Source organism: Hippocampus bargibanti, linkage group LG05 (genome assembly GCF_051943395.1).
Source record: "Hippocampus bargibanti isolate YZ-2025 linkage group LG05, ASM5194339v1, whole genome shotgun sequence".
In the NCBI taxonomy this organism is placed as follows: Eukaryota; Metazoa; Chordata; class Actinopteri; order Syngnathiformes; family Syngnathidae; genus Hippocampus; species Hippocampus bargibanti.
The window spans coordinates 861,637-887,057 of record NC_142738.1 but is presented as its reverse complement, the minus strand read 5'-3'; the positions used below and the strand labels follow the sequence as shown (position 1 = coordinate 887,057).

Sequence of the window (25,421 nt, the reverse complement as noted above, 5' to 3'; positions counted from 1 at the left end):
TATTTGATTTGTCGTACAGTATTACCCGAATTACAGTATTGGGGTTATTAGAAATACAGTATGTTCACGTTTGGCCCACCGTTCCCTGACTTTTACAACATTTAAAAGCTATGGTTTGGTTTCAACTGCAATTGACACAACAAATGTGTACTTTCTGTATTTCGCTGATGGTTTACATGAAATTTAATGGCGGCGGGGGAGAAAATACGAGGTAATGTACGCGAGTACGGTAATCTTTCCGTTCTTTTTGAATACTTTTATTTGATTGGAACTGCGTTTCCGCAACACTTTTCTTTTGAAGGTGTCATTTCGCCGGGCGTGGCCTCAGCCATCCTGCCTTGCGATGATTGGTCCGTTCTGTGTCGCCACCGGGATTCGCGAGGAAGAGTCGTGTTGATTTCATAAGTCATCATGGCGCTCGCAGCGAGTGAAGGTAAAGCGGCGTCTTCTTATTCTGCTTGCACTTTCCGCTATTCCGTCGCCACCGACGTTCACTTTCATCGCCAATCACACGGCTTCAAATCACATATTTATTAAAAAAACGAGATAACGCTTCTGTTCAATGTTATTCAAAACACAGCCAACCTTGGTTATCCACTCGAACCGAGCGAGTGTTGAAATTAACCAGTGTCGCTCACCACACTTGAGTTCACTTTAACTTAGTTCACTGCATACTGTTGACCTATTTCCATGTCGTATTTTTGAAGGGGAGTCTGGAGGGGTTATCTCCGTCACCAGTTGTTCAAGCAGCTGGGCGATAAGGAGTAAGCGAATGGACTTGATAAGGCTAGTGAGCTAGCACTAGCCGACGTCTATATACGTACTGTTGTCAACCGGGGGTCGTTTCATGATTTTAATCGTCGTTTCAAGTCTACAATCAGATTCGTTTTTTTGTGTTTTTCGATCGACGGATGTAATAAAACTACATTCCAACGATTGTAGCCTCGTGTAGATAAGTTCAGAAAAATGTATTATTATTAAAATGAATGGATGATCTGATTATAAACATGTTACGCTTTTTGTGTCAACCCCTCCACCCACCATTTTGTTTAGATTAGATGTATTTCATCTAAAAACCTTAAAATATTTATTCAAAACCTATAAGTTATGGTTCTCCAGTAAATTAACACGTTAAATTGGTCAACAAATTAATAATAATAATAATACATTTTATTTCAAGCGCCTTTCAACGCTCTCAATGACACTATACGAGTACAGCGACAGCCAAATCTATTTATCTCTTGAATTCAACTTTTTTTAAATAGCCTTTTAAAAAAATATTTTAAAGAACACCTTGAACCTCATACGATTATTGATTGTAACATTGATTCTCTTCCCACCTTCAAATCTAAAAGCTAGCTTTTCATCGATGGACCACTCCTGTACGACTGAGAGCTTACACGGACGAAAAGCTAGCTAGCTATTTGCTATTTATTAGCTGACTAGCTAGCTATATAGCTGGCTGGCTAGCTGGCTTTCTAGCAAGCTATCTGTATATCTATTAGTTATTTATTGGCTAGCTAGCTTTCTATCTATTTGAGTAACTTCCGATGTGAGTGAACGCTGGCGCGTGTGACTGCCACTGCTCACCCACAGAAAAACTTATCCTGTGACTATAAAGTGTCCTCGAGTGTTTTGAAAGGCGCTTAAAAATGAAATATATTATGATTATTATTTACAGTCACAGACAAGCATAGAAATAGAATTAGAAATAGAAACAAGAGATAAAGCTACACAGAAAATGCCATTTTAAATAGGTGTGTTTTTTTGAGATAGGATTTAAAGGTGGGAAGAGAATCAAATGATTCCTCCCAACATTATGAATGTTGGGAGGAAGTGAGTTCCAGAGTTTGGGGGCAGAGCAGCTGAAAGCTCTGTCCCGCATCGTGCTGAGACGGGTGGGGGGCACACAAAGGTGGAGTGGTGGTAATACAATGACATGAGCTGTCATAGTGCCATCGCTTGGCTGGGCATTAAATATTGTCAACGTTTGTCATATTTGCGTTTTTTTACATAGTACAAGTAATATAAGTAACCTGACCTGTTTTTTTGTTTGCGCTACAGTTTGGTACATCTGTGATATGTGTTTTATGCATAACTTGATAATCTTGTTCTCCTGCAGAGCACCCATATCATCATTTAATCGACCCGTTATCAGATGACGGACGCCTGAAATTCTTCAACCCGGACAAATTAAACGATTCAAGATATGGTGAGACTGCCTCCTCCCTCAAAAAAAAAAAAAATGTGTGTGTGTAGATAGAGAGAGAAAGAGATTAAGAAATGATGAAATGAACCTCATTTTTTTAAAAAAATGTCTTTTTTTCCCCCCATCTCTAGTCAAGCTGCCTTTGTCCATCCGCGTCTTACTGGAGGCGGCCATTCGTAACTGCGACGGCTTTTACATCACAGTGGAAGACGTCCAGAACATTTTGGACTGGGAGAAGCAACAGGCTTCCACCGAAGTGCCCTTCTTGCCAGCGCGGATCCTCTTGCAGGACTTCACGTGAGTTTTCCTGGTCCTGGATAGATGTCCTTAGATCTCCTGGACAATATTAGGAGAACTTCAAAATCAATTGCGCTCCTCCATTCATCAATAATTGCGTGTCGTCATCTTAAGTCCTCAGTAAGTTGCGCTCTTGTAATTGTTGCATCGAGGTTATATACTTCACAGCACAAAGGTCATGAGTTCAAGACATGGTCCAACCTCCCTCTGTGGAGTTTGCGTGTTCCCCACGGGCCCGCGTGGGTTTTCTCCGGGTCCTGCGGTTTCCTCCCACATTCCCAAAACATGCATAGCAGGCTGATTGAACACTCTAAATTGTTCCTTAGGTGAGAATGAGAATGGTTGTTTGTCTTTGTGTGCCCTGTGATTTGCTGGCAACCAGTTCAGGGTGTCCCCCACCTCGTGCCCGAAGACGGCTGGGCTCCATTCACTAACAACAAACAACTTTCAGAGCGTCATACTCCAGACCCATATAATTTAGGAATTAACTAGCTGGCTAGCTGTTGATCTATCTAGCTATTAGCTATCCAGTTATCTAGCTGGCTACCTAGCTACCTATCTATTTGCTATATATTAGCTGTCTAGCTAGCTGGCGGCCTATCTAGCCTATTTAGCTATCTATCGATTAGCTGACTAGCTATCTAGCTAGCTATCTGGTTGGCTATCTATTAGCTATGTATTAGCTAGCTAGTTTTCTATCTATTTCAGATATTCTGGGTTGAGTGAATGCGGGCGTGTGTGGCTGCCGCTGCTCACCCACAGAAAAACTTATCCTGTGATTGTGAAGTGGCCTTGAGAGTTTGGAAAGGCGCTTTAAATGAAATGAATTGAATTATTATTATTATTATTATTTTATTATTATATAACAGCGATACATGTTTTATTTTTTGTTTCTGGCCAATGTCAGACAATTTGCCTGTTTTGTACAGATGAAGCAAAGCAGATTTTCCCCAAGGCCAAATAATTTGGTTGTTTTTAAATATCCATCCTTTTTATTTCCTGGAAGTGAGTTGAGATGCGTTCACTGCCACCACGTTGCACTCAGAACTGTAATACAGTGATACCTCAGTTTGCGAACCCCTTGGCTTATGAACTTTTCGGGATATATTTTGAGTAGTTTTAACACAAAGAAAATTAGAAAGTAGAAAATTATGTGTGTTTTATGGGAACGGATTATTTTCATTTTGATGGTTTCATATGGGAAATTAATTTTTGGGATACACACTTTTTGCCTTAGGCACTCTGTCTGGGAACCAATTAAGTTCATAAAACAAGGTATCACTGTATTATGTGTGTTTAATCCAGGAAAATGGTCAATGTGGTCTGGTTATCAGAGCAGGACAGGAGTTGAAAACCTGCCCGACTTTTTCAACCGATGCTCTGGTTTTTCCCCTGCTAGGGGGATCCCCGCCATGGTGGACCTGGCCGCCATGAGGGACGCCGTAGCCAAACATGGCGTGGACCCCAGGGTGGTCAACCCCAAATGCCCCACAGACCTCATTGTGGACCACTGCCTGCAAAAGGACTTCAGCAAATGGTGACACTTTGACCTTTGACCCCGAACAATTCACTTTTGACTTTTTTTTTTACCAATTTTCCCCCTAACCCGAACGCTAACCCTAAACACAACCCTAACCCCTAACAACTCACTTTTGACCATTTTTTTAACCATTTTTTTGCCCTAACATTAACTTTAAGCCTAACCCCAACCCTAACCCCTACCAACTCACTTTGACCATTTTCCCCTAACGCTAACTTTAAAGGGCAACCGACGTCACTTTTTTGTTTTTTAACTGACATAAAAAAACGTTTTATAGCATCTCAAATACCCAAAACACGCAGTATGATATTTTTATTCAAATGCAAAACACCAATAAAAATGACATTTGACTTTTGACCATTTTTCTCTGAACCCTAAGCCTAAGCCCAACCCTGGCAACTCACTTTTGACCATTTTAGAGGTAATTTCAGGTAAGGGAATTGAGGGCGTTTTGGAGAAAAATCACGCATTCCGACCAGGCATGCTAACCCAAACCCTGACATTTTCTGTGTAGCACTATCTCTTGTTTCCTTTTATAATTGTATTTTATTTATTGTATTCTATTTATAATTGTATTTTATTTATGATTGTATCTATGCTTGTCTGTGACTGTAAAGTGTCCTTGAGAGCTTTGAAAGGCACTTGAAATAAAATGTATTATTAGTATTAGTATTAGTATTAGTAGTAGTATTATATCACAAATATTTTTCAGTTAAAATCATTGAATATTAAGACTATCTGGAAAAATAACACCAATTGACACACATTTTTGGCCACTTTTTAGACAATGGAATTCACAAGTTCATAAATTTTACTTTCAATTAAAAAAAAGGTTTCAATAAAAAAAATCACAGAATTAAAAAAAAAATCGGACAATTTTTCAATTAACAAAAATCACAGAATTTAAAATAAAAATCGGACATTTTTTTCCCTATTAGCAGTTTTCAAAATCTCAAAATACGGCAATTCTTATCCTCTACTACTATTATTATTATTATTATTATTATTATTATTATTATTATTATTATTATGATATCACAAATATTTTTGTCATCTAGAAAAATAACATCAATGGACACAAATTTTTGCCACTTTTTACCACTAAGATAATGGAATTAATTTTAACTTTCAAATTATTATGATGATGATTATTAATTTGCCCCAGCCCCCGGCTCCACATTTGACTCATTTGGTTCCACAGCGCCACCCAGAACGCTCCGAATCCCGGCGGAGGGGAAGGCGCATCCCGGCCTCCCACTTCGAAGGCTCTTCCGCGAGGGGGAAGCTCCCATTGCGGGGGTCAACGGGGCGCCTGTAGCAAAACGGCTTGCAACGAGGCTCCTTCGTCGACGGGGGGGCGACCTCACGCCTCGGTGCAGCAGATCGAGAACACGCCGCTTCTTTGTCCCTTCCACCTCAAACCGGTTTCGGAGTGAGTATTCTCATCGACAAAAAAATAAAATAAAAAATGGAATTCATCTATTTGCATGCCTCCATAAAGCAAATTAAAATGCAAAAGAAAAACACACACGCAGTTTTCCTTTCACAATAAAATATGTGATTCCAAAAATGTAAACAAATGTCAAGAGTCAACTGTTAGCTATCTATCCGGCTAGCTAGCTAGCTAATAGCTGGCTAGCGTATTAGCTGGCTGGCTGGCTATTTGTTACAACAGATTGACATCGTATACTATCCTGTCGTGTAAACCTCGCGTCGGCCATTTTGAATGGATTTCGACTTACGACCGTTTGACTTACGACCGTTTTGTCGGAACGGCACCCGGTCGTAAGTCGGATATTACCTAATAATAATAATAATAATAATAATACGTTTCATTTATAAGCGCCTTTCAAAACTCTCAAGGACACTTTACAGTCACAGGATATTTTATCTGCGGGTGAGCAGCGGCAGCCACACCCGCCAGCGTTCACTCAACCCGCAAATAACTCAAATAGAGCTAGAATAGCTAGCTAGCTAGTTAATACATAAAGATATTGTATACCTGTATACAATTTCCTGAGGCCGCCCGTTGGTCCAGTGGTGTTGACCTAATGGTACGGCGGTCGCGGGTTCAACCCAACTATGGTTGAAATTTGCATGCTCTCCCTGGGCTTGTGTGGGTTTTCACCGCGTCCTCCCAAAAATATGCATGGCGTGCTAATTGAACAATCGCATAACGGTTTTATACGATCAAAAACCTTCCCGAGTGATTTGACGTGTTCCTCCTTCCGCAGAGGCGAAACCTCCTTGAAGAACCAGGAAATGGAACTAAGCAGAAACAAAGAACGACTTCAATTTTTTAAGGTGCGCCTCGACATAAGAATACCCCGAAGCATATTCCAAAGCCCTCCGACGTGAACTTTCCGAATGTCTTTTTGCACGCAGTGGTGTTCAAAAGCCTTCAAAAATGTGAACGTGGTTCCCCCGGACGTCGGCGCCGTCCACCAAGTCAATCTGGAGTATTTGTCCCGCGTGGTCCAGATTGACGGCCAGTTGATCTACCCGGACAGTGTGCTCGGAACCGATTCGCATACGACCATGATCAACGGTCTGGGAATCCTGGGATGGGGTAAGCACGCCTAGCTAGCTAGCTCACTAGTTAGCAAGCTTCCTGCCTATTCAGCTAACTGGCTAATACCTTAGATCACCGGTGTTCAAATCAAGGCCCGGGGGCCAAATCTGGCCCGCCACACCGTTTAATTCGGCCCGCGAAAGCAAATCAAACTTGTGACTGGCTAAAGTCTCCACCAAAATGGCCGCCGCTTGTTAGGTGTGGGCGGAATCGAGTCGGAAGCGGTGATGTTGGGCCAGCCATTTTGTCTGCCCCTCCCCGCGGTGGTGGGCTGCAAACTGGTGGGCGCCGTCAACCCGCTGAGCACCTCCATCGACGTGGTCCTCGGTATCACCAAGGTGCCCCGCCGTCATCCGTCGCGCCGATCCGAGCGCCTGCCCCCGCACCGCTCGCTCTCACGTCGTCGCCGCCTTCCCTTTTTTTTTGCGCAGCACTTGCGCCAAGCCGCCATCGCCGGCAAGTTTGTGGAGTTTTTCGGGCCCGGCGTGTCGCAGCTGTCGGCCCCGGACCGGACCACCATCGCCAACATGTGTCCCGAGTACAACGCCACCGTCAGCTTCTTCCCCGTGGACCGGGTTACCGTTCAGCACTTTGAAAAAACACGTGAGTTGCTCACTTTTGGCGCTTTTGGCGTCGCCCGCCGGGCTGAACGCCATTCGCTGGATTTTTGCTTGCAGATTTTCCCAGAGAAAAACTGCAGTTACTGGAGTCTTACCTGAAGGCCGTCAAGCTCTTCCGATGTTACGAGGACCCCGCCGAAGACCCTCGCTATTCCGAGGTAACCACACGCAATGGGGGTGGTTCGAGGGGGCGGGGCTAAATAGTCATTTGGAAGATGGTTTTTTTTTTTTTCAGTTTTTTTTACTTCAAGATGGCGCCGCGAGAGCGGCTGCCTTTCCAGCAGCTCCTGTGTTTTGTTTTTCCACTTCTTTCCTCCTCCTTTCATAACTTTGCTGCTGTGTTACTTCCGGTGAACGCTGGCGCGAATGGCTGCCGCTGCTCACCCGCACTAGAAAAAAAAAGTTCTTATCCCGTGACTGTAAAGTGTCCTTGAAAGTTTTGAAAGGAGCTTAGAAATTAAATGTATTATCAGTGTCTGAAACTCATGACAAAAAGTTAGCGGACATCAGGGCAGACAACTCTGAAAAGTTGCCTGCCCCGTTTTTCACAAGTTGAAACCCAATAAGACGACTAATCGCAAAAAAAAAATATTATTGCAAATTATTAAGGATTTTTTTTAATTATGGATGTACCTACCACAAATGCTCCCTTGCTTAATTTATCATAAATATCCCTTGCTGACGGTTTTGCTCCAGTTGTCGTTTGTCCATACACTCTTCGTCATGTTCCACAATGCAATGTTTGCGTTGCGTCGTTTGCTACAAGCCACGTTAACTCTTCTTTCCACGATGCTTTGAATAATAATAAAAAAATTAATTTCTAAGCACCTTTCAAAACTCTCAAGGACACTTTACAGTCACGGGATAATGTACGTTTACCTTTTGTAGCGTCATCAATTTTGTTAGCTTCTTTTGAATCTTTCTTCTGTGCATCTACTTTGGAAAATGATATGTAAATGCGCGACCTTATAACTCTCGGGAAAGTCCGGAAGCACAAAGCAGGCTTCTGATTGGCTGCTGTGCCGAGTATGCAAAGTAGTATGCAAACGAACTGAAATTTCCAAACCAAACGAAGATTTCAAATTCGGAATCATTTATTCCGATTTCGAAATCTTCGTTCAAACGTTGAAAAAAAGCAAACGTTTGATTAAAAAAAAAGCATGTTTTTTTTTACGCACGGGAAAGTCCAGGCGCAAAGTTATTTGATGCAGGCTTCTGATTGGCTGCCGAGCATGTCAATTGCCAAACGAACCGAAATTAAAAATTGCCAAACGAACCAAAATTCTGAAATTCCAAACCGAACGACTATTTTGAAATCGGAATAAAGCAAATGTTTGATTTGAAAAAAAAAAAATCTTATGGTTTTTTTTAATTTTGTTATTATATATTGTTATTATTTTGTTATTATATATTTTTGAATTTATTTATTTATTTATTTATTTTACTTTACTTTAAAAAGTTGTCGGCCACCCTGGCGGAGACATTCCGTAAGTTGTACGCCTGACGGAAAAGTTGCACGCCCCGGGCGTCCGCGCAGACGTCGTTTCAGACACTGTTATTATGATTATGATTATGATTATGATTATTATTATGATTATGATTATGATTCCCTCTTTTGCGTTTGCGCGCAGGTGATCGAAATCAACCTGAGCTCGATGGTGCCGCACGTCAGCGGACCCAAAAGGCCGCAGGACCGCGTGGCCGTCTGCAGCATGAAAGAAGCTTTTCAGAGTTGCCTGGACGACAAGGTAACCCCCCCCCCCCTCCCTTGTGCTAATGACCTATGACCTTAAGGCCAATTGGACTGCGCCGCTTGGCTGGAGTTCTATCTATTTGCTATCTATTAGCTGGCTACCTAGATGGCTATCTAGTTGCTATTCATTTGCTATCTATTAGCATATGTAGCTGGCTATTTATTGGCTATATGGCTATCTAGCTAGTTGGCTAGCTGTCCAGCTGGCTATTTATTGGCTATCTGTCTAGCTAGCTAGCTATGCTGGCTATCTATTAGCTATTATTAGCTATCCATTAACTAGCTGGCTGGCTATTAGCTGTCTAGCTGCTAGAACTGCTTCATGTCACAAAGAGTGTACAGCAAGTGCTGAAGAATGAATGACTGTCTTTGTGTTGTTATATTATTTATTTATTTTTGTTTTGGAAAGCGTGGTGGACGCCATTAAGCAGCCGACCTTTGACCCTCAAATCCGATGGAAGTGCGATCTAGCTAATGGCTATCTAATCGCTTGCTATTATATATCTATTCGCTAGTTAGCTAGCTTGCTATCTATTTCAGTCACCTCCGGGTTGAGTGAACGCCAGCGCGTGTGGCTGCCGCTGCTCACCCACAGAAAAAATATCCTGTGACTGTAAAGTGTCCTTGAGAGTTTTGAAAGGTGCTCAAATGTATTATGATGATGATGATGATTATTGTTATTATTATTATTATTATTATAATAACCGACCCCCCCCTCGTCAGCTGGGCCCCAGAGGCTTCCACATCTCCAAGGACAAGCAAGGCGTCCGCATCCCCTTCCTGCACGCCGGTCAGGAATACCAACTGGCCCACGGCTCGGTGGTCATCGCCGCCGTCATCAGCTGCACCAACAACTGCAACCCGTCCGTCATGCTGACCGCCGGTAAGCTCCGCCTCTTCCCCCTCCATTACCCCTCCCCCAAAAAGCTCTCGATTTGCACCTTCCCATTATTTTGGCATGAAATTGATTGTTTACATTTTTCGACAACTCAAATGACTAAAATGTCCATTTTAGTAAGAAGTGTGTCCTCCCTTGGTCTTTATCACCCTCAGCGATGCGTTTTGGCATTGAATCGACCATATTTTGACCGTTGTTTATGATGGAAGGGTCCCTGTACCAGGTCTTAAACTAGCAAACACTCAAGATCACCGGGTGGTGCAATTAATTTTCACAAGGGTGTATTTGACGTGACGTCCTCGCCGCGTGTCCGGCAGGCTTGCTAGCTAAAAAGGCGGCGGAGGCGGGGCTTCTGGTCAAGCCGTACATCCGGACCAGCCTGGCGCCCGGAAGCGGCATGGCCACGCACTACCTCAACGCCAGCGGGGTTCTGCCTTACTTCAGCCAGCTCGGGTAACCAAGCGCCCGCCCACCCGTCCGTCCCCAGAAAATGTCCACTGCGGGGGGGAAGCCGTGCGTCCAATCGGCGATCGTAACTTTATTTTGCGCTCCAGCTTCGAGGTGATCGGCTACGGTTGCGCCACCTGCGTGGGAAACACGGCGCCCTTGCCGGAAAGCGTGGTGGACGCCATCAAGCAGGTGACCTTTGACCCTCAAATCCGATGGAAGGGGTAGCTATCTATTCGCTAGCTTATAGCTATCTATTCGCTGGCTAACATCTATCTATTCTCTAGCTATTAGATATGTATTCGCTAGCTAGCTTGCTATCTTTTTTTGTTACCTCTGGGTTGCGCGTGTGGCTGCCGCTGCTCACCCACAGAAAAAAACATCCTGTGCCTGTGATTGCTATCTATTAGCGGTCTGGCTGGCTGGCTAGCTATTTAGCTAACTATCTATTAGCTAACTAGTTTTCTATCTATTTGAGTTACTTCCGGGTTGAGTGAATGCTAGCACGTTTGGCTGCCGCTGCAGCCAGTCAATTATCCAGTGACTGTAAAGTGACCTTGAGAGTTTTGAAAGGCGCTTAGAAGTGAAATGTATTATTATTATATGAGGCCGCCGCTTTTGGTTCCAGGGCGACCTGGTGGCCTGCGGGGTCCTTTCGGGCAACAGGCACTTTGAGGGGCGCCTATGCGAGTGCATCCGGGCCAACTACCTGGCCTCGCCCCCCCTGGTGGTGGCGTACGCCATCGCCGGCACGGTGGGCATCGATTTTGAAAAAGAGCCCCTGGGGACGACCCCCGACGGGAGGGACTTGTACCTTCGCGACATCTGGCCGTCCAGGGAGGAGGTCCGGCGGACGGAGGAGGACGCCGTCATCTCGTCCGTCTTTAAGGAGCTTAAAGCCAGGATGGCGGTAAGGATGCAGACCAAAAAAGACACACTCATCCAAAAGTGTTTCACTTAATCGACTGCAAAATGGATTTAGGTACAAAAGTGTGCAAATCAATTTTGGGGGTGACAATCACGGAGAACACACCATTAGTTATTTATTTATCTTTCTATTATTTACATATTTAGGTATTTATTTTTGTGTTTATTTACTTGGTTATTTATTTTTTATTTGTCCTTTTATTTATTTATTTATTTATTTATTTGTTTACCAATTCATCTATCCATTTATTTATTTACTTATGTATTTATTATTTGTCCATGTATTTCTTTATTTACTTAGTTATTAATTGTTTATTTTTTTCATCTATTCGTCAATTTATCCATTTATTTATTTCTTAATGTATTTTTTATTTGTCCATTTATATATTGTCTATTTATTTATTCATACATTGTTTATCAATTTATCGATTTATTTACTCATGTATTTATTTTTTGTTATTTATTTATTCATTCATTTACATATCCATTTATTTATTTACCTAATCCTGTATTTATTATTTGTCCATTTATTTATTTATGTATTTTCATATACATCTATTTATTCATTTATGCATGTATTTATTTATTTACATAGTTGTATATTATTTATTTATTTAGAAAATAATTCACGTTAAATGCCGCAAATCGTAGTTCAAGAGCGAGCTCCTGTTAGCGCAACTTTTCGGCTTTTGTTCATAACGACAAACTTACTTGGTCCGTCCTCGTTCTCTTCCAGACACCTTCAAGAAGCTTAAAAAAATGTTTAGCTGCCCCACCCCCACGCCACCCCCGCCGTCGGCAGCCATGTTGTTAGCGCAATCGGCGAGCACGCCCCGAGAGCGCTAACTAGCATTTTTGCTAACTTGATCTTTCCAGAAAGGGAACACCTTCTGGAGCAACATGGAGTGTCCCGACTCTGTGGTCTTCCCCTGGGACGCCAAATCCACGTACATCCGCTCGCCGTCCTTCTTCAGCAAATTAGTAAGCGACACGCCTCGCCGATTTTCGCAAAATCCACCGCGTAACCGACAACGCCCCCTTCCGAAGACGAAAGAAGCTCCGCCCCTTCGCTCAATAGACGACGCCCACGCTCTGCTGTTCCTGGGCGACAAGGTGACCACCGACCACATCTCGCCCGCTGGCAGCATCGCCCGAGTCAGCGCCGCTGCCAAGTACCTGCTCAGCAAAAGGTGCCTCCGACGTTTCGTTAATAATAATAATAATAATAATAATAATAATGACCAAAAAAAAAACGACCTTTGACCCTCAAATCTGATGGAAGGGCTAGCTATCTATTCGCTAGCCAATAGCTATCTATTCGCTAGCTACCTATTAGCTATCTATTAGCGCCTAGACATAAAATGTATTATTATTAGCTAGCTATTAGCTATCTATTAGCGGTCTAGTTAATAATAATAATAATAATAATACTAATAATAATAATACATTACATTTAGATGCGCCTTTCAAAACGTTCAAGGACACTTTACAGTCACAGGATATTTTTTCTGCGGGTGAGCAGCGTGGCAGCCACACGCGCCAGCATTCACTCAACACAGAAGTAACTCAAATAGATAGGAAGCTAGCTAGCTAATAATAATAATAATAATACATTTCATTTATCAGCGCCTTTAAAAACTTTCAAGGACACTTTACAGTCACAGGATTTTTTTTTCTACGGGTGAGCAGCGGCAGCCACACGCGCCAGCGTTCACTCAACCCGGAAGTAACAAAAACTTAACAAAACAATAATAATAATATAGTATTGTTATTCTTAGTAGTAGCAATGTTGTTATTATAACTTTTTTATTATTATAACACTATATTACTAACAGCAACTACAATAATAATGATATGGTATTCCTATTATTATTAGTAGCATAATACCACTACTACTAACAATAATAATTATTATAAGACCACTATATAATTAATATTATTATTACAAAGACACAGAGAGTCATTCATTCTTCAGCGCTTTCTGTACTCTCTTTGTGACATGAAGCAGATAGATAGCTAACACAGTATATGGCTAGCAAGATAGCTAGACTGCTAGTCGCTAGCTAATACATAGCTAATAGATAACTAACAGATAGCAAATAGATAGCTAGCTCGACTGGCATAATTTATGATGTAACAGGAAGCTTAACCATGAATTGTTTAAAAAGTTTATCGCCACAATTACCCGTGAACGCACCGTGACGTGTCGTATTCCGCCTCCCCCCGCCAGAGGGTTGACCCCCAGGGAGTTCAACTCTTACGGGTCCCGGCGAGGCAACGACGCCGTGATGACCAGGGGGACCTTCGCCAGCGTCAAACTCCAAAATCGACTGGTGGGCAAAGCGGGGCCCAAAACGCTTCACGTTCCTTCGGGGCAAACGGTGAGTTGGGACAAGAAAAAAAAACGATTTTCTTGCGGGGGGTGCCGATAAATAGCTAGCTAACAGATAGCTAGCGAGATAGCTAATTCACAATGGCTCCCGTGAGGAAACCGTAACTACAATGTGGCCCACCCGCGACAAAAAAAGGACTTTGACACCCAGAATGAAAACCAAAACTTCAATTTGAAAGGATTTCTGCACCTTTAAATCGGTGTGCCAAGTCTCACTTTACCGTCAAACAAAACATGACAAACGTCACTTGAGCAAATCTAGAAAATGGGGTGAAAATGCGCCGTGACGCTCGCGACGCCATTTTAGCTTGATAGCAAGTGGCAGCGCCAAGCAAAATGGCCGCCCCGTAAAACAAATCATTTGCTCACGGTTCCTTTCTTTTCCCCCCTTAGCTGGACGTGTTTGAAGCGGCCGAGCGCTACCAGAGGGACGGCGTTCCGCTCATCATCCTGGCCGGGAAGGACTACGGCTCGGGAAGCTCTCGCGATTGGGTGGCCAAAGGACCTTATTTCCTGGTACCAACCCCCCCGATATTATTCCTCATTTTTCATCTTGAAAGCGTACGCCGTGTTTTGGATTGGATTGGATGAGCTTTTATTAGTCTGCCGGTGGGGAAATTGTATATTTTGCAGCAGCAAAGTGATGAAAAGAGACGGAAAGGAAAGGAAGAAGTAGAAAAACAAAAATGGAGGAGCTGCTATAAAGGCAGCCACTCTCACAGCGCCATCTTCAAGTCAAAAACAAAATAACAAATAATGTGAACCAAAACAAAAGATACGGACAGTCATTCAATCTGAAGCACTTGCTATACCCTCTTTGTGACATGAAGCTATTCTAGATGAAAAAGACTCCTTTTCACCAATGGATTAGGGACGTCATGGTGGAATGTGTACGTCTGCTACAAGCTAAATGTAAATTTCACAAAAATAAAAGCAAAAAAGGGAACTGAACAAAGAAAAAAAACACTCCTTATACAAATGTATTTACAAATTTATACTTATAAAATATACATATATATTTAAGAACATTAAATATTTTGTCAATATTTTTGGAATTTTCAAATTTCACCAAAACAAAAGGGAGTGACAAAAATAACAAAACACTCCTCTCTTCACTTGTTTTTCTTTTTTTTTTTTCAAGATACATATTTAATAATTAATATTTTGTCAATATTTTGTTTAGAATTTTCAAATGTCACCAAAATAAAAGTCAAAAAAAAGGAACCAAACAAAGAAAAAACAAACACTCCTCAAAACAGGAAGTACAATTTAAAAAAGTTTGGAGGTCATGGTCGTAAGTACGGGTCATCGTAAGTACGGGTGGTCGTAAGTCGAGCTGGTCGTAAGCCGGATGTTACCTGTATTTTGTTTTGAATATTAAAATTTCACAAAAATAAAAGCAAAAAGGGGAACCAAAAAAAAAAAAAAAACACTCCTTAAAACAGGAAGTTCAGGAATGCCGCTTGCTTGTCTCTTCACTTGTTGCTCTTTTTTTTTTAAGATACATATTTAATAATAATTATATTTGGTCAATATTTGGTTTAGAATTTTCAAATGTCACCAAAATAAAAGCAGGAAAAAAAATGGAATGAAAAAACAAACACTCCTCAAAACAGGAAGTACAATTTTAAAAAATAGGGTCGGGAGGTCATGGTTGTAAGTACAGGTGGTCGTAAGTCGAGCTGGTCGTAAGTCGGATGTTACCTGTAGTAACGACGTGGGCGATCTCGTTCGCAGGGCGTTCGCGCCGTCATCGCCGAGAGCTTCGAGCGTCTGCACAAGAAGCAACTGGTGGGCGTCGGCATCCTCCCTCTCCGCTTCGCGTCCGAGCAAAACGCCGACGCCCTCGAGCTCGACGGCACCGAGAGGTTCAGCGTTAGCGTGCCGCAACGCCTCGTGCCGGGCCAACGGCTCCACGTCAAGGTAATAATCATCATCATCATAATACATTTCATTTCTAAGCGCCTTACAAAACTCTCAAGGTCACTTTATAGTCACACGATAAGTTTTTCTTTGGGTGAGCAGCGGCAGCCACACGCGCCAGCGTTCACTCAACCCTCAAATAGAAAGAAAGCTAGCTAGCTAATAAATAGCTTATAGATAGTCAGCTAGCTAATAAATAGCTAACAGATTGCCATCTAGCTAGCTAATAGATAGCCAATAGATAGGCAGCTAGCTAGCTAATAGATAGCCAATAGATAGGCAGCTAGCTAGCCAGCCAATAAATAGTTAATATAAAGCCAGCTAGCTACCTCGCTAATAAATTGCTAGCTAAATTGCTAGCTAGCTAGCTAACAGTTAGCTAACAAATAGCCACCGAGCTGGCTAATTGATAGCCAATAGATAGCCAGCTAACTAGCTAACAGATAGCTTGCTAGCTAATAGATAGCTAGCCAGCCAATAGATATCTAATAAATAACCAGATAGCTAGCTAATAGATAGCTAATAGATATCGAGCTAACTATCTAGCCAGCTAATAGATAGCCAGCCAGCTGGGTAGAAAGCCATATACATAAAATGAGATGTATTTTGTGTAGTTTTAAGGCTTATTTAGTAGAAAATTATATTTTATGGGGACCTGGGAACGGATTATTCTCATTTTAATTGTTTCTTATGGGAAATTAATGTTCGGTAGATGAATTTTTCACTTTACACACACTTTTTGGCAACCAATTCAGTTCGTAAGATGAGGTATCAATGTACAGTTTATTTCTTTAATTACAACACAATAGCACATTTATTATACATAAAATAAGGTATATTTTGTGTAGTTTGAAGGCTTATTTCGTAGAAAATTGTTTTATTTATTTAATTACAATACCGTAGCACATTTTTTTATACATAAAATAAGGTATGTTTTGTGGAGTTTTAAGGTTTATTGAAGACATTTTTGTTTTATAGGACCTCGGAACGGATTATTCTCATTTTAATGGTTTCTGATGGGAAATTAATGTTCGGCAGACTAAGTTTTTGCTTTACACACACTTTCTGGCACCCAATTAAGTTCGTGAGCTTAGGTATCACTTTATTTTGAAAATCTTTTTTTTTTTTTTTTTTTTTTGTCGTTTTAGACGAGCGACGGCAAATGTTTTGCGGTAACGGCCGAGTTGGACAACGACTTGGACGTGATCTTTCTCCAGCACGGTGGCCTCTTGCGATACGTCGCCCGGACGATGCTTTGAACACAAATGCACTGTTGGACCTCTTTGGTCACATGACTGGTCGTCGGGAATGATGGACGTTAGCCATTGTTAGCTCGACCGACTCAAATTTAAGGACCTTTTCACAGGCTTTTTTTTTTGTCTTGAAGTATTCGAACTTTATGGACACATGACAACGAAACGCTAAGATACATCATCGTTGATATGTTTTATTTGTTTTGTCCATGTTTGTCAACTAACAGTTGTTGGTTCAACCCGATATGTGCGACTGGTGCAAAAGTGATTGATTAGCTTTCAATTTCTTTTAGTCGGTTTTTACGTGCGACTTTGTGATTTTTCTATCAATTTTGAATTTTGAATGAATGGAAAATAAAGACTTGTCTCCACTCACCCCTCGTGCTGTTAAATGAAATCATAAATTTCAAATGCATATTTAGAGAATACGTTTGTGTAAGCTCTCGTCGTTTTTTTCCGCTAAAAACGCCTTTTTGGTCGTTTTTTTCGGCTAGAAACGCCTTACTAAACATGGTAGTTTTTTTTCGGCTAAAAACGCCTTACTAAACATGGTCGTTTTTTTGGCTCAAAAACGCCTTACTATACATGGTCGTTTTTTTCGGCTAAAAACGCCTTACTATACATGGTCGTTTTTTTCGGATAGAAACGCCTTACTATACATGGTCGTTTTTTCGGCTAAAAACGCCTTACTATACATGGTCGTTTTTTTCGGCTAAAAACGCCTTACTAAACATGGTCGTTTTTTTCGGCTAAAAACGCCTTACTAAACATGTTCGTTTTTTTTTCGGATAAAAACGCCTTACTATACATGGTTGTTTTTTTCAGCGAAAAACACCTTACTATACATGGTCGTTTTTTTCGGGCGAAAAACGCCTTACTATACATGGTCGTTTTTTTCGGATAGAAACGCCTTACTAAACATGGTCGTTTTTTTCAGCTAAAAACGCCTTACTATACATGGTCGTTTTTTTCGGCTAAAAACGCCTTACTAAACATGGTAGTTTTTTTTCGGCTAAAAACGCCTTACTAAACATGGTCGTTTTTTTGGCTCAAAAACGCCTTACTATACATGGTCGTTTTTTTCGGCTAAAAACGCCTTACTATACATGGTCGTTTTTTTCGGCTAAAAACGCCTTACTATACATGGTCGTTTTTTTTCGGCTAAAAACGCCTTACTATACATGGTCGTTTTTTTCGGTTAAAAACGCCTTACTAAACATGGTCGTTTTTTTCGGCTAAAAACGCCTTACTAAACATGGTCGTTTTTTTCGGTTAAAAACGCCTTACTAAACATGGTCGTTTTTTTCGGCTAAAAACGCCTTACTAAACATGGTCGTTTTTTTCGGCTAAAAACGCCTTACTATACATGGTCGTTTTTTTCGGCTAAAAACGCCTTACTAAACATGGTCGTTTTTTTCGGCTAAAAACGCCTTACTAAACATGTTCGGGTTTTTTTCGGATAAAAACGCCTTACTATACTTGTTTGTTTTTTTCAGCGAAAAACACCTTACTATACATGGTCGTTTTTTTCGGGCGAAAAACGCCTTACTATACATGGTCGTTTTTTTCGGATAGAAACGCCTTACTATACATGGTCGTTTTTTCGGCTAAAAACGCCTTACTATACATGGTCGTTTTTTTTTCGGATAAAAACGCCTTACTATACATGGTTGTTTTTTTCAGCGAAAAACACCTTACTATACATGGTCGTTTTTTTCGGGCGAAAAACGCCTTACTATACATGGTCGTTTTTTTCGGATAAAAACGCCTTACTATACATGGTGTTTTTTTTCGGCAAAAAACGCCTTACTATACATGGTCGTTTTTTTCGGGCGAAAAACGCCTTACTATACATGGTCGTTTTTTTCGGCTAAAAACGCCTTACTAAACATGGTTGTTTTTTTCAGCGAAAAACACCTTACTATACATGGTCGTTTTTTTCGGGCGAAAAACGCCTTACTATACATGGTCGTTTTTTTCGGATAGAAACGCCTTACTATACATGGTCGTTTTTTCGGCTAAAAACGCCTTACTATACATGGTCGTTTTTTTCGGCTAAAAACGCCTTACTAAACATGGTCGTTTTTTTCGGCTAAAAACGCCTTACTAAACATGTTCGTTTTTTTTTCGGATAAAAACGCCTTACTATACATGGTTGTTTTTTTCAGCGAAAAACACCTTACTATACATGGTCGTTTTTTTCGGGCGAAAAACGCCTTACTATACATGGTCGTTTTTTTTCGGATAGAAACGCCTTACTAAACATGGTCGTTTTTTTCAGCTAAAAACGCCTTACTATACATGGTCGTTTTTTTCGGCTAAAAACGCCTTACTAAACATGGTAGTTTTTTTTCGGCTAAAAACGCCTTACTAAACATGGTCGTTTTTTTGGCTCAAAAACGCCTTACTATACATGGTCGTTTTTTTCGGCTAAAAACGCCTTACTATACATGGTCGTTTTTTTCGGCTAAAAACGCCTTACTAAACATGGTCGTTTTTTTCGGCTAAAAACGCCTTACTAAACATGTTCGTTTTTTTTTCGGATAAAAACGCCTTACTATACATGGTTGTTTTTTTCAGCGAAAAACACCTTACTATACATGGTCGTTTTTTTCGGGCGAAAAACGCCTTACTATACATGGTCGTTTTTTTCGGATAGAAACGCCTTACTAAACATGGTCGTTTTTTTCAGCTAAAAACGCCTTACTATACATGGTCGTTTTTTTCGGCTAAAAACGCCTTACTAAACATGGTAGTTTTTTTTCGGCTAAAAACGCCTTACTAAACATGGTCGTTTTTTTGGCTCAAAAACGCCTTACTATACATGGTCGTTTTTTTCGGCTAAAAACGCCTTACTATACATGGTCGTTTTTTTCGGCTAAAAACGCCTTACTATACATGGTCGTTTTTTTTCGGCTAAAAACGCCTTACTATACATGGTCGTTTTTTTCGGTTAAAAACGCCTTACTAAACATGGTCGTTTTTTTCGGCTAAAAACGCCTTACTAAACATGGTCGTTTTTTTCGGTTAAAAACGCCTTACTAAACATGGTCGTTTTTTTCGGCTAAAAACGCCTTACTAAACATGGTCGTTTTTTTCGGCTAAAAACGCCTTACTATACATGGTCGTTTTTTTCGGCTAAAAACGCCTTACTAAACATGGTCGTTTTTTTCGGCTAAAAACGCCTTACTAAACATGTTCGGGTTTTTTTCGGATAAAAACGCCTTACTATACTTGTTTGTTTTTTTCAGCGAAAAACACCTTACTATACATGGTCGTTTTTTTCGGGCGAAAAACGCCTTACTATACATGGTCGTTTTTTTCGGATAGAAACGCCTTACTATACATGGTCGTTTTTTTCGGCTAAAAACGCCTTACTATACATGGTCGTTTTTTTTTTCGGATAAAAACGCCTTACTATACATGGTTGTTTTTTTCAGCGAAAAACACCTTACTATACATGGTCGTTTTTTTCGGGCGAAAAACGCCTTACTATACATGGTCGTTTTTTTCGGATAAAAACGCCTTACTATACATGGTGTTTTTTTTCGGCAAAAAACGCCTTACTATACATGGTCGTTTTTTTCGGGCGAAAAACGCCTTACTATACATGGTCGTTTTTTTCGGCTAAAAACGCCTTACTAAACATGGTTGTTTTTTTCAGCGAAAAACACCTTACTATACATGGTCGTTTTTTTCGGGCGAAAAACGCCTTACTATACATGGTCGTTTTTTTCGGATAGAAACGCCTTACTATACATGGTCGTTTTTTTTCGGCTAAAAACGCCTTACTATACATGGTCGTTTTTTTTTCGGATAAAAACGCCTTACTATACATGGTTGTTTTTTTCAGCGAAAAACACCTTACTATACATGGTCGTTTTTTTCGGGCGAAAAACGCCTTACTATACATGGTCGTTTTTTTCGGATAAAAACGCCTTACTATACATGGTGTTTTTTTTCGGCAAAAAACGCCTTACTATACATGGTCGTTTTTTTCGGCTAAAAACGCCTTACTATACATGGTGGTTTTTTTCGGCGAAAAACGCCTTACTATACATGGTCGTTTTTTTCGGCTAAAAACGCCTTACTATACATGGTCGTTTTTTTTCGGCTAAAAACGCCTTACTAAACATGGTCGTTTTTTTCGGCTAAAAACGCCTTACTATACATGGTCGTTTTTTTCGGATAAAAACGCCTTACTATACATGGTCGTTTTTTTTCGGCGAAAAACGCCTTACTATACATGGTCGTTCTTTTCGGATAAAAACGCCTTACTATACATGGTCGTTATTTTCGGCGAAAAACGCCTTACTATACATGGTCGTTTTTTTTCGGCTAAAAACGCCTTACTATACATGGTCGTTTTTTCGGATAAAAACGCCTTACTATACATGGTCGTGTTTTTTCGGCGAAAAACGCCTTACTAAACATGGTCGTTTTTTTCGGCTAAAAACGCCTTACTAAACATGGTCGGTTTTTTTTCGGATAAAAACGCCTTACTATACATGGTCGTTTTTTTCGGCGAAAAACGCCTTACTATACATGGTCGTTTTTTTTTGGATAAAAACGCCTTACTATACATGGTCGTTGTTTTCAGCGAAAAACACCTTACTATACATGGTCGTTTTTTTCGGCGAAAAACGCCTTACTATACATGGTCGTTTTTTTTCAGATAAAAACGCCTTACTATACATGGTGTTTTTTTTCGGCAAAAAACGCCTTACTATACATGGTCGTTTTTTCGGCTAAAAACGCCTTACTATACATGGTCATTTTTTTCAGCGAAAAACGCCTTACTATACATGGTCGTTTTTTTCGGCTAAAAACGCCTTACTAAACATGGTTGTTTTTTTCAGCGAAAAACACCTTACTATACATGGTCGTTTTTTTCGTGCGAAAAACGCCTTACTATACATGGTCGTTTTTTTCGGATAAAAACGCCTTACTATACATGGTCGTTTTTTTCGGCTAAAAACGCCTTACTATACATGGTCGTTTTTTTTTCGGATAAAAACGCCTTACTATACATGGTTGTTTTTTTCAGCGAAAAACACCTTACTATACATGGTCGTTTTTTTTGGGGCGAAAAACGCCTTACTATACATGGTCGTTTTTTTCGGATAAAAACGCCTTACTATACATGGTGTTTTTTTTCGGCAAAAAACGCCTTACTATACATGGTCGTTTTTTTCGGGCGAAAAACGCCTTACTAAACATGGTCGTTTTTTTCGGCGAAAAACGCCTTACTAAACATGGTCGTTTTTTTCGGCTAAAAACGCCTTACTATACATGGTCGTTTTTTTCGGCTAAAAACGCCTTACTATACATGGTTGTTTTTTTCAGCGAAAAACACCTTACTATACATGGTCGTTTTTTTCGGCTAAAAACGCCTTACTATACATGGTCGTTTTTTTTCGGCTAAAAACGCCTTACTATACATGATGTTTTTTTTTCGGCAAAAACGCCTTACTATACATGGTCGTTTTTTCGGCTAAAAACGCCTTACTATACATGGTCGTTTTTTTTTCGGATAAAAACGCCTTACTATACATGGTTGTTTTTTTCAGCGAAAAACGCCTTACTATACATGGTCGTTTTTTTCGGCGAAAAACGCCTTACTATACATGGTCGTTTTTTTCGGATAAAAACGCCTTACTATACATGGTGTTTTTTTTCGGCAAAAAACGCCTTACTATACATGATCGTTTTTTTCGGGCGAAAAACGCCTTACTAAACATGGTCGTTTTTTTCGGCTAAAAACGCCTTACTATACATGGTCGTTTTTTTCGGCTAAAAACGCCTTACTAAACATGGTCGTTTTTTTTTCGGCTAAAAACGCCTTACTAAACATGTTCGTTTTTTTTTCGGCTAAAAACGCCTTACTAAACATGGTCGTTTTTTTCGGCTAAAAACGCCTTACTAAACATGTTCGTTTTTTTTTCGGATAAAAACGCCTTACTATACATGGTTGTTTTTTTCAGATAAAAACGCCTTACTATACATGGTGTTTTTTTTCGGCAAAAAACGCCTTACTAAACATGGTCGTTTTTTTCGGCTAAAAACGCCTTACTATACATGGTCGTTTTTTTTCGGCTAAAAACGCCTTACTAAACATGGTCGTTTTTTTCGGCTAAAAACGCCTTACTAAACATGTTCGGTTTTTTTTCGGATAAAAACGCCTTACTATACATGGTCGTTTTTTTCGGCGAAAAACGCCTTACTATACATGGTCGTTTTTTTTTCGGATAAAAACGCCTTACTATACATGGTTGTTTTTTTCAGCGAAAAACACCTTACTATACATGGTCGTTTTCTTCGGGCGAAAAACGCCTTACTATACATGGTCGTTTTTTTTCGGATAAAAACGCCTTACTATACATGGTGTTTTTTTTCGGCAAAAAATGCCTTACTATACATGGTCGTTTTTTCGGCTAAAAACGCCTTACTATACATGGTCATTTTTTTCAGCGAAAAACGCCTTACTATACATGGTCGTTTTTTTCGGCTAAAAACGCCTTACTAAACATGGTTGTTTTTTTCAGCGAAAAACACCTTACTATACATGGTCGTTTTTTTCGTGCGAAAAACGCCTTACTATACATGGTCGTTTTTTTCGGATAGAAACGCCTTACTATACATGGTCGTTTTTTCGGCTAAAAACGCCTTACTATACATGGTCGTTTTTTTTTTCGGATAAAAACGCCTTACTATACATGGTTGTTTTTTTCAGCGAAAAACACCTTACTATACATGGTCGTTTTTTTCGGGCGAAAAACGCCTTACTATACATGGTCGTTTTTTTCGGATAAAAACGCCTTACTATACATGGTGTTTTTTTTCGGCAAAAAACGCCTTACTATACATGATCGTTTTTTTCGGGCGAAAAACGCCTTACTAAACATGGTCGTTTTTTTCGGCTAAAAACGCCTTACTATACATGGTCGTTTTTTTCGGCTAAAAACGCCTTACTAAACATGGTCGTTTTTTTCGGCTAAAAACGCCTTACTAAACATGTTCGTTTTTTTTTCGGCTAAAAACGCCTTACTAAACATGGTCGTTTTTTTCGGCTAAAAACGCCTTACTAAACATGTTCGTTTTTTTTTCGGATAAAAACGCCTTACTATACATGGTTGTTTTTTTCGGATAAAAACGCCTTACTATACATGGTGTTTTTTTTCGGCAAAAAACGCCTTACTAAACATGGTCGTTTTTTTCGGCTAAAAACGCCTTCCTATACATGGTCGTTTTTTTCGGCTAAAAACGCCTTACTAAACATGGTCGTTTTTTTCGGCTAAAAACGCCTTACTAAACATGTTAGTTTTTTTTCGGATAAAAACGCCTTACTATACATGGTCGTTTTTTTCGGCGAAAAACGCCTTACTATACATGGTCGTTTTTTTTTCGGATAAAAACGCCTTACTATACATGGTTGTTTTTTTCAGCGAAAAACACCTTACTATACATGGTCGTTTTTTTCGGGCGAAAAACGCCTTACTATACATGGTCGTTTTTTTCGGCGAAAAACGCCTTACTATACATGGTCATTTTTTTTCGGATAAAAACGCCTAACTATACATCGTCGTTTATTTTCGGCTAAAAATGCCTTACTATACATGGTCGTTCTTTTCGGATAAAAACGCCTAACTATACATGGTCGTTCTTTTCGGATAAAAACGCCTTACTATACATGGTGTGTTTTTTTTGGCTAAAAACACCGTACTATACATGGTCGTTTTTTTCCAACAAAAAAACGCCATACTTTTAATAGTCCCAATGGGGAAATTTGCAAAAATCTGGAACGCTGATGGCTGGGATTGAACCCCAGACCTCATACATTCAAAGTATGCACTCTCCCACTGAGCTACATCTCCACCACATGCAAGTAAAAATACCTTACATGGTGTTTTTTTTCGGCGAAAAACGCCTTACTATACATGGTCGTTTTTTTTTTCGGATAAAAACGCCTTACTATACATGGTGTTGTTTTTCGGCGAAAACGCCTTACTATACATGGTCGTTTTTTTCGGCGAAAAACGCCTTACTATACATGGTGTTTTTTTTCGGCCAAAAACGCCTTACTATACATGGTCGTTTTTTTCGGATAAAAACGCCTTACTATACATGGTGTTTTTTTTCGGCAAAAAACGCCTTACTATACATGGTCGTTTTTTCGGCTAAAAACGCCTTACTATACATGGTCGTTTTTTTTCGGATAAAAACGCCTTACTATACATGGTGTTGTTTTTCGGCGAAAACGCCTTACTATACATGGTCGTTTTTTTCGGCGAAAAACGCCTTACTATACATGGTGGTTTTTTTCGGCGAAAAACGCCTTACTATACATGGTCGTTTTTTTCGGATAAAAACGCCTTACTATACATGGTGTTTTTTTTTCGGCAAAAAACGCCTTACTATACATGGTCGTTTTTTCGGCTAAAAACGCCTTATTATACATGGTCGTTTTTTCGGCTAAAAACGCCTTACTATACATGGTCGTTTTTTTTTTCGGATAAAAACGCCTTACTATACATGGTGTTTTTTTTTCGGCGAAAACGCCTTACTATACATGGTCGTTTTTTTCGGATAA

General features: G+C 40.2%; 1 protein-coding gene across 1 annotated transcript; it reads left to right on the top strand.

Annotated features, from left to right (window-relative positions):
* The first annotated feature begins 74 nt into the window (after nucleotides 1-74).
* ireb2 (iron-responsive element binding protein 2) lies at nucleotides 75-17,206 on the top strand. Its single transcript, XM_088995938.1, has 22 exons — nucleotides 75-211; nucleotides 302-433; nucleotides 2,123-2,212; nucleotides 2,341-2,506; nucleotides 3,906-4,043; nucleotides 5,248-5,478; nucleotides 6,281-6,350; nucleotides 6,432-6,615; nucleotides 6,817-6,956; nucleotides 7,050-7,221; nucleotides 7,296-7,396; nucleotides 8,870-8,986; nucleotides 9,715-9,874; nucleotides 10,207-10,342; nucleotides 10,444-10,528; nucleotides 10,965-11,246; nucleotides 12,140-12,244; nucleotides 12,311-12,453; nucleotides 13,494-13,644; nucleotides 14,049-14,171; nucleotides 15,393-15,578; nucleotides 16,727-17,206. Exons 2-22 carry the CDS (start codon nucleotides 412-414, stop codon nucleotides 16,835-16,837), a joined length of 2,913 nt encoding a protein of 970 aa, XP_088852064.1. The 5' UTR covers nucleotides 75-211; nucleotides 302-411; the 3' UTR covers nucleotides 16,838-17,206.
* Nucleotides 17,207-25,421: the final 8,215 nt, after the last annotated feature.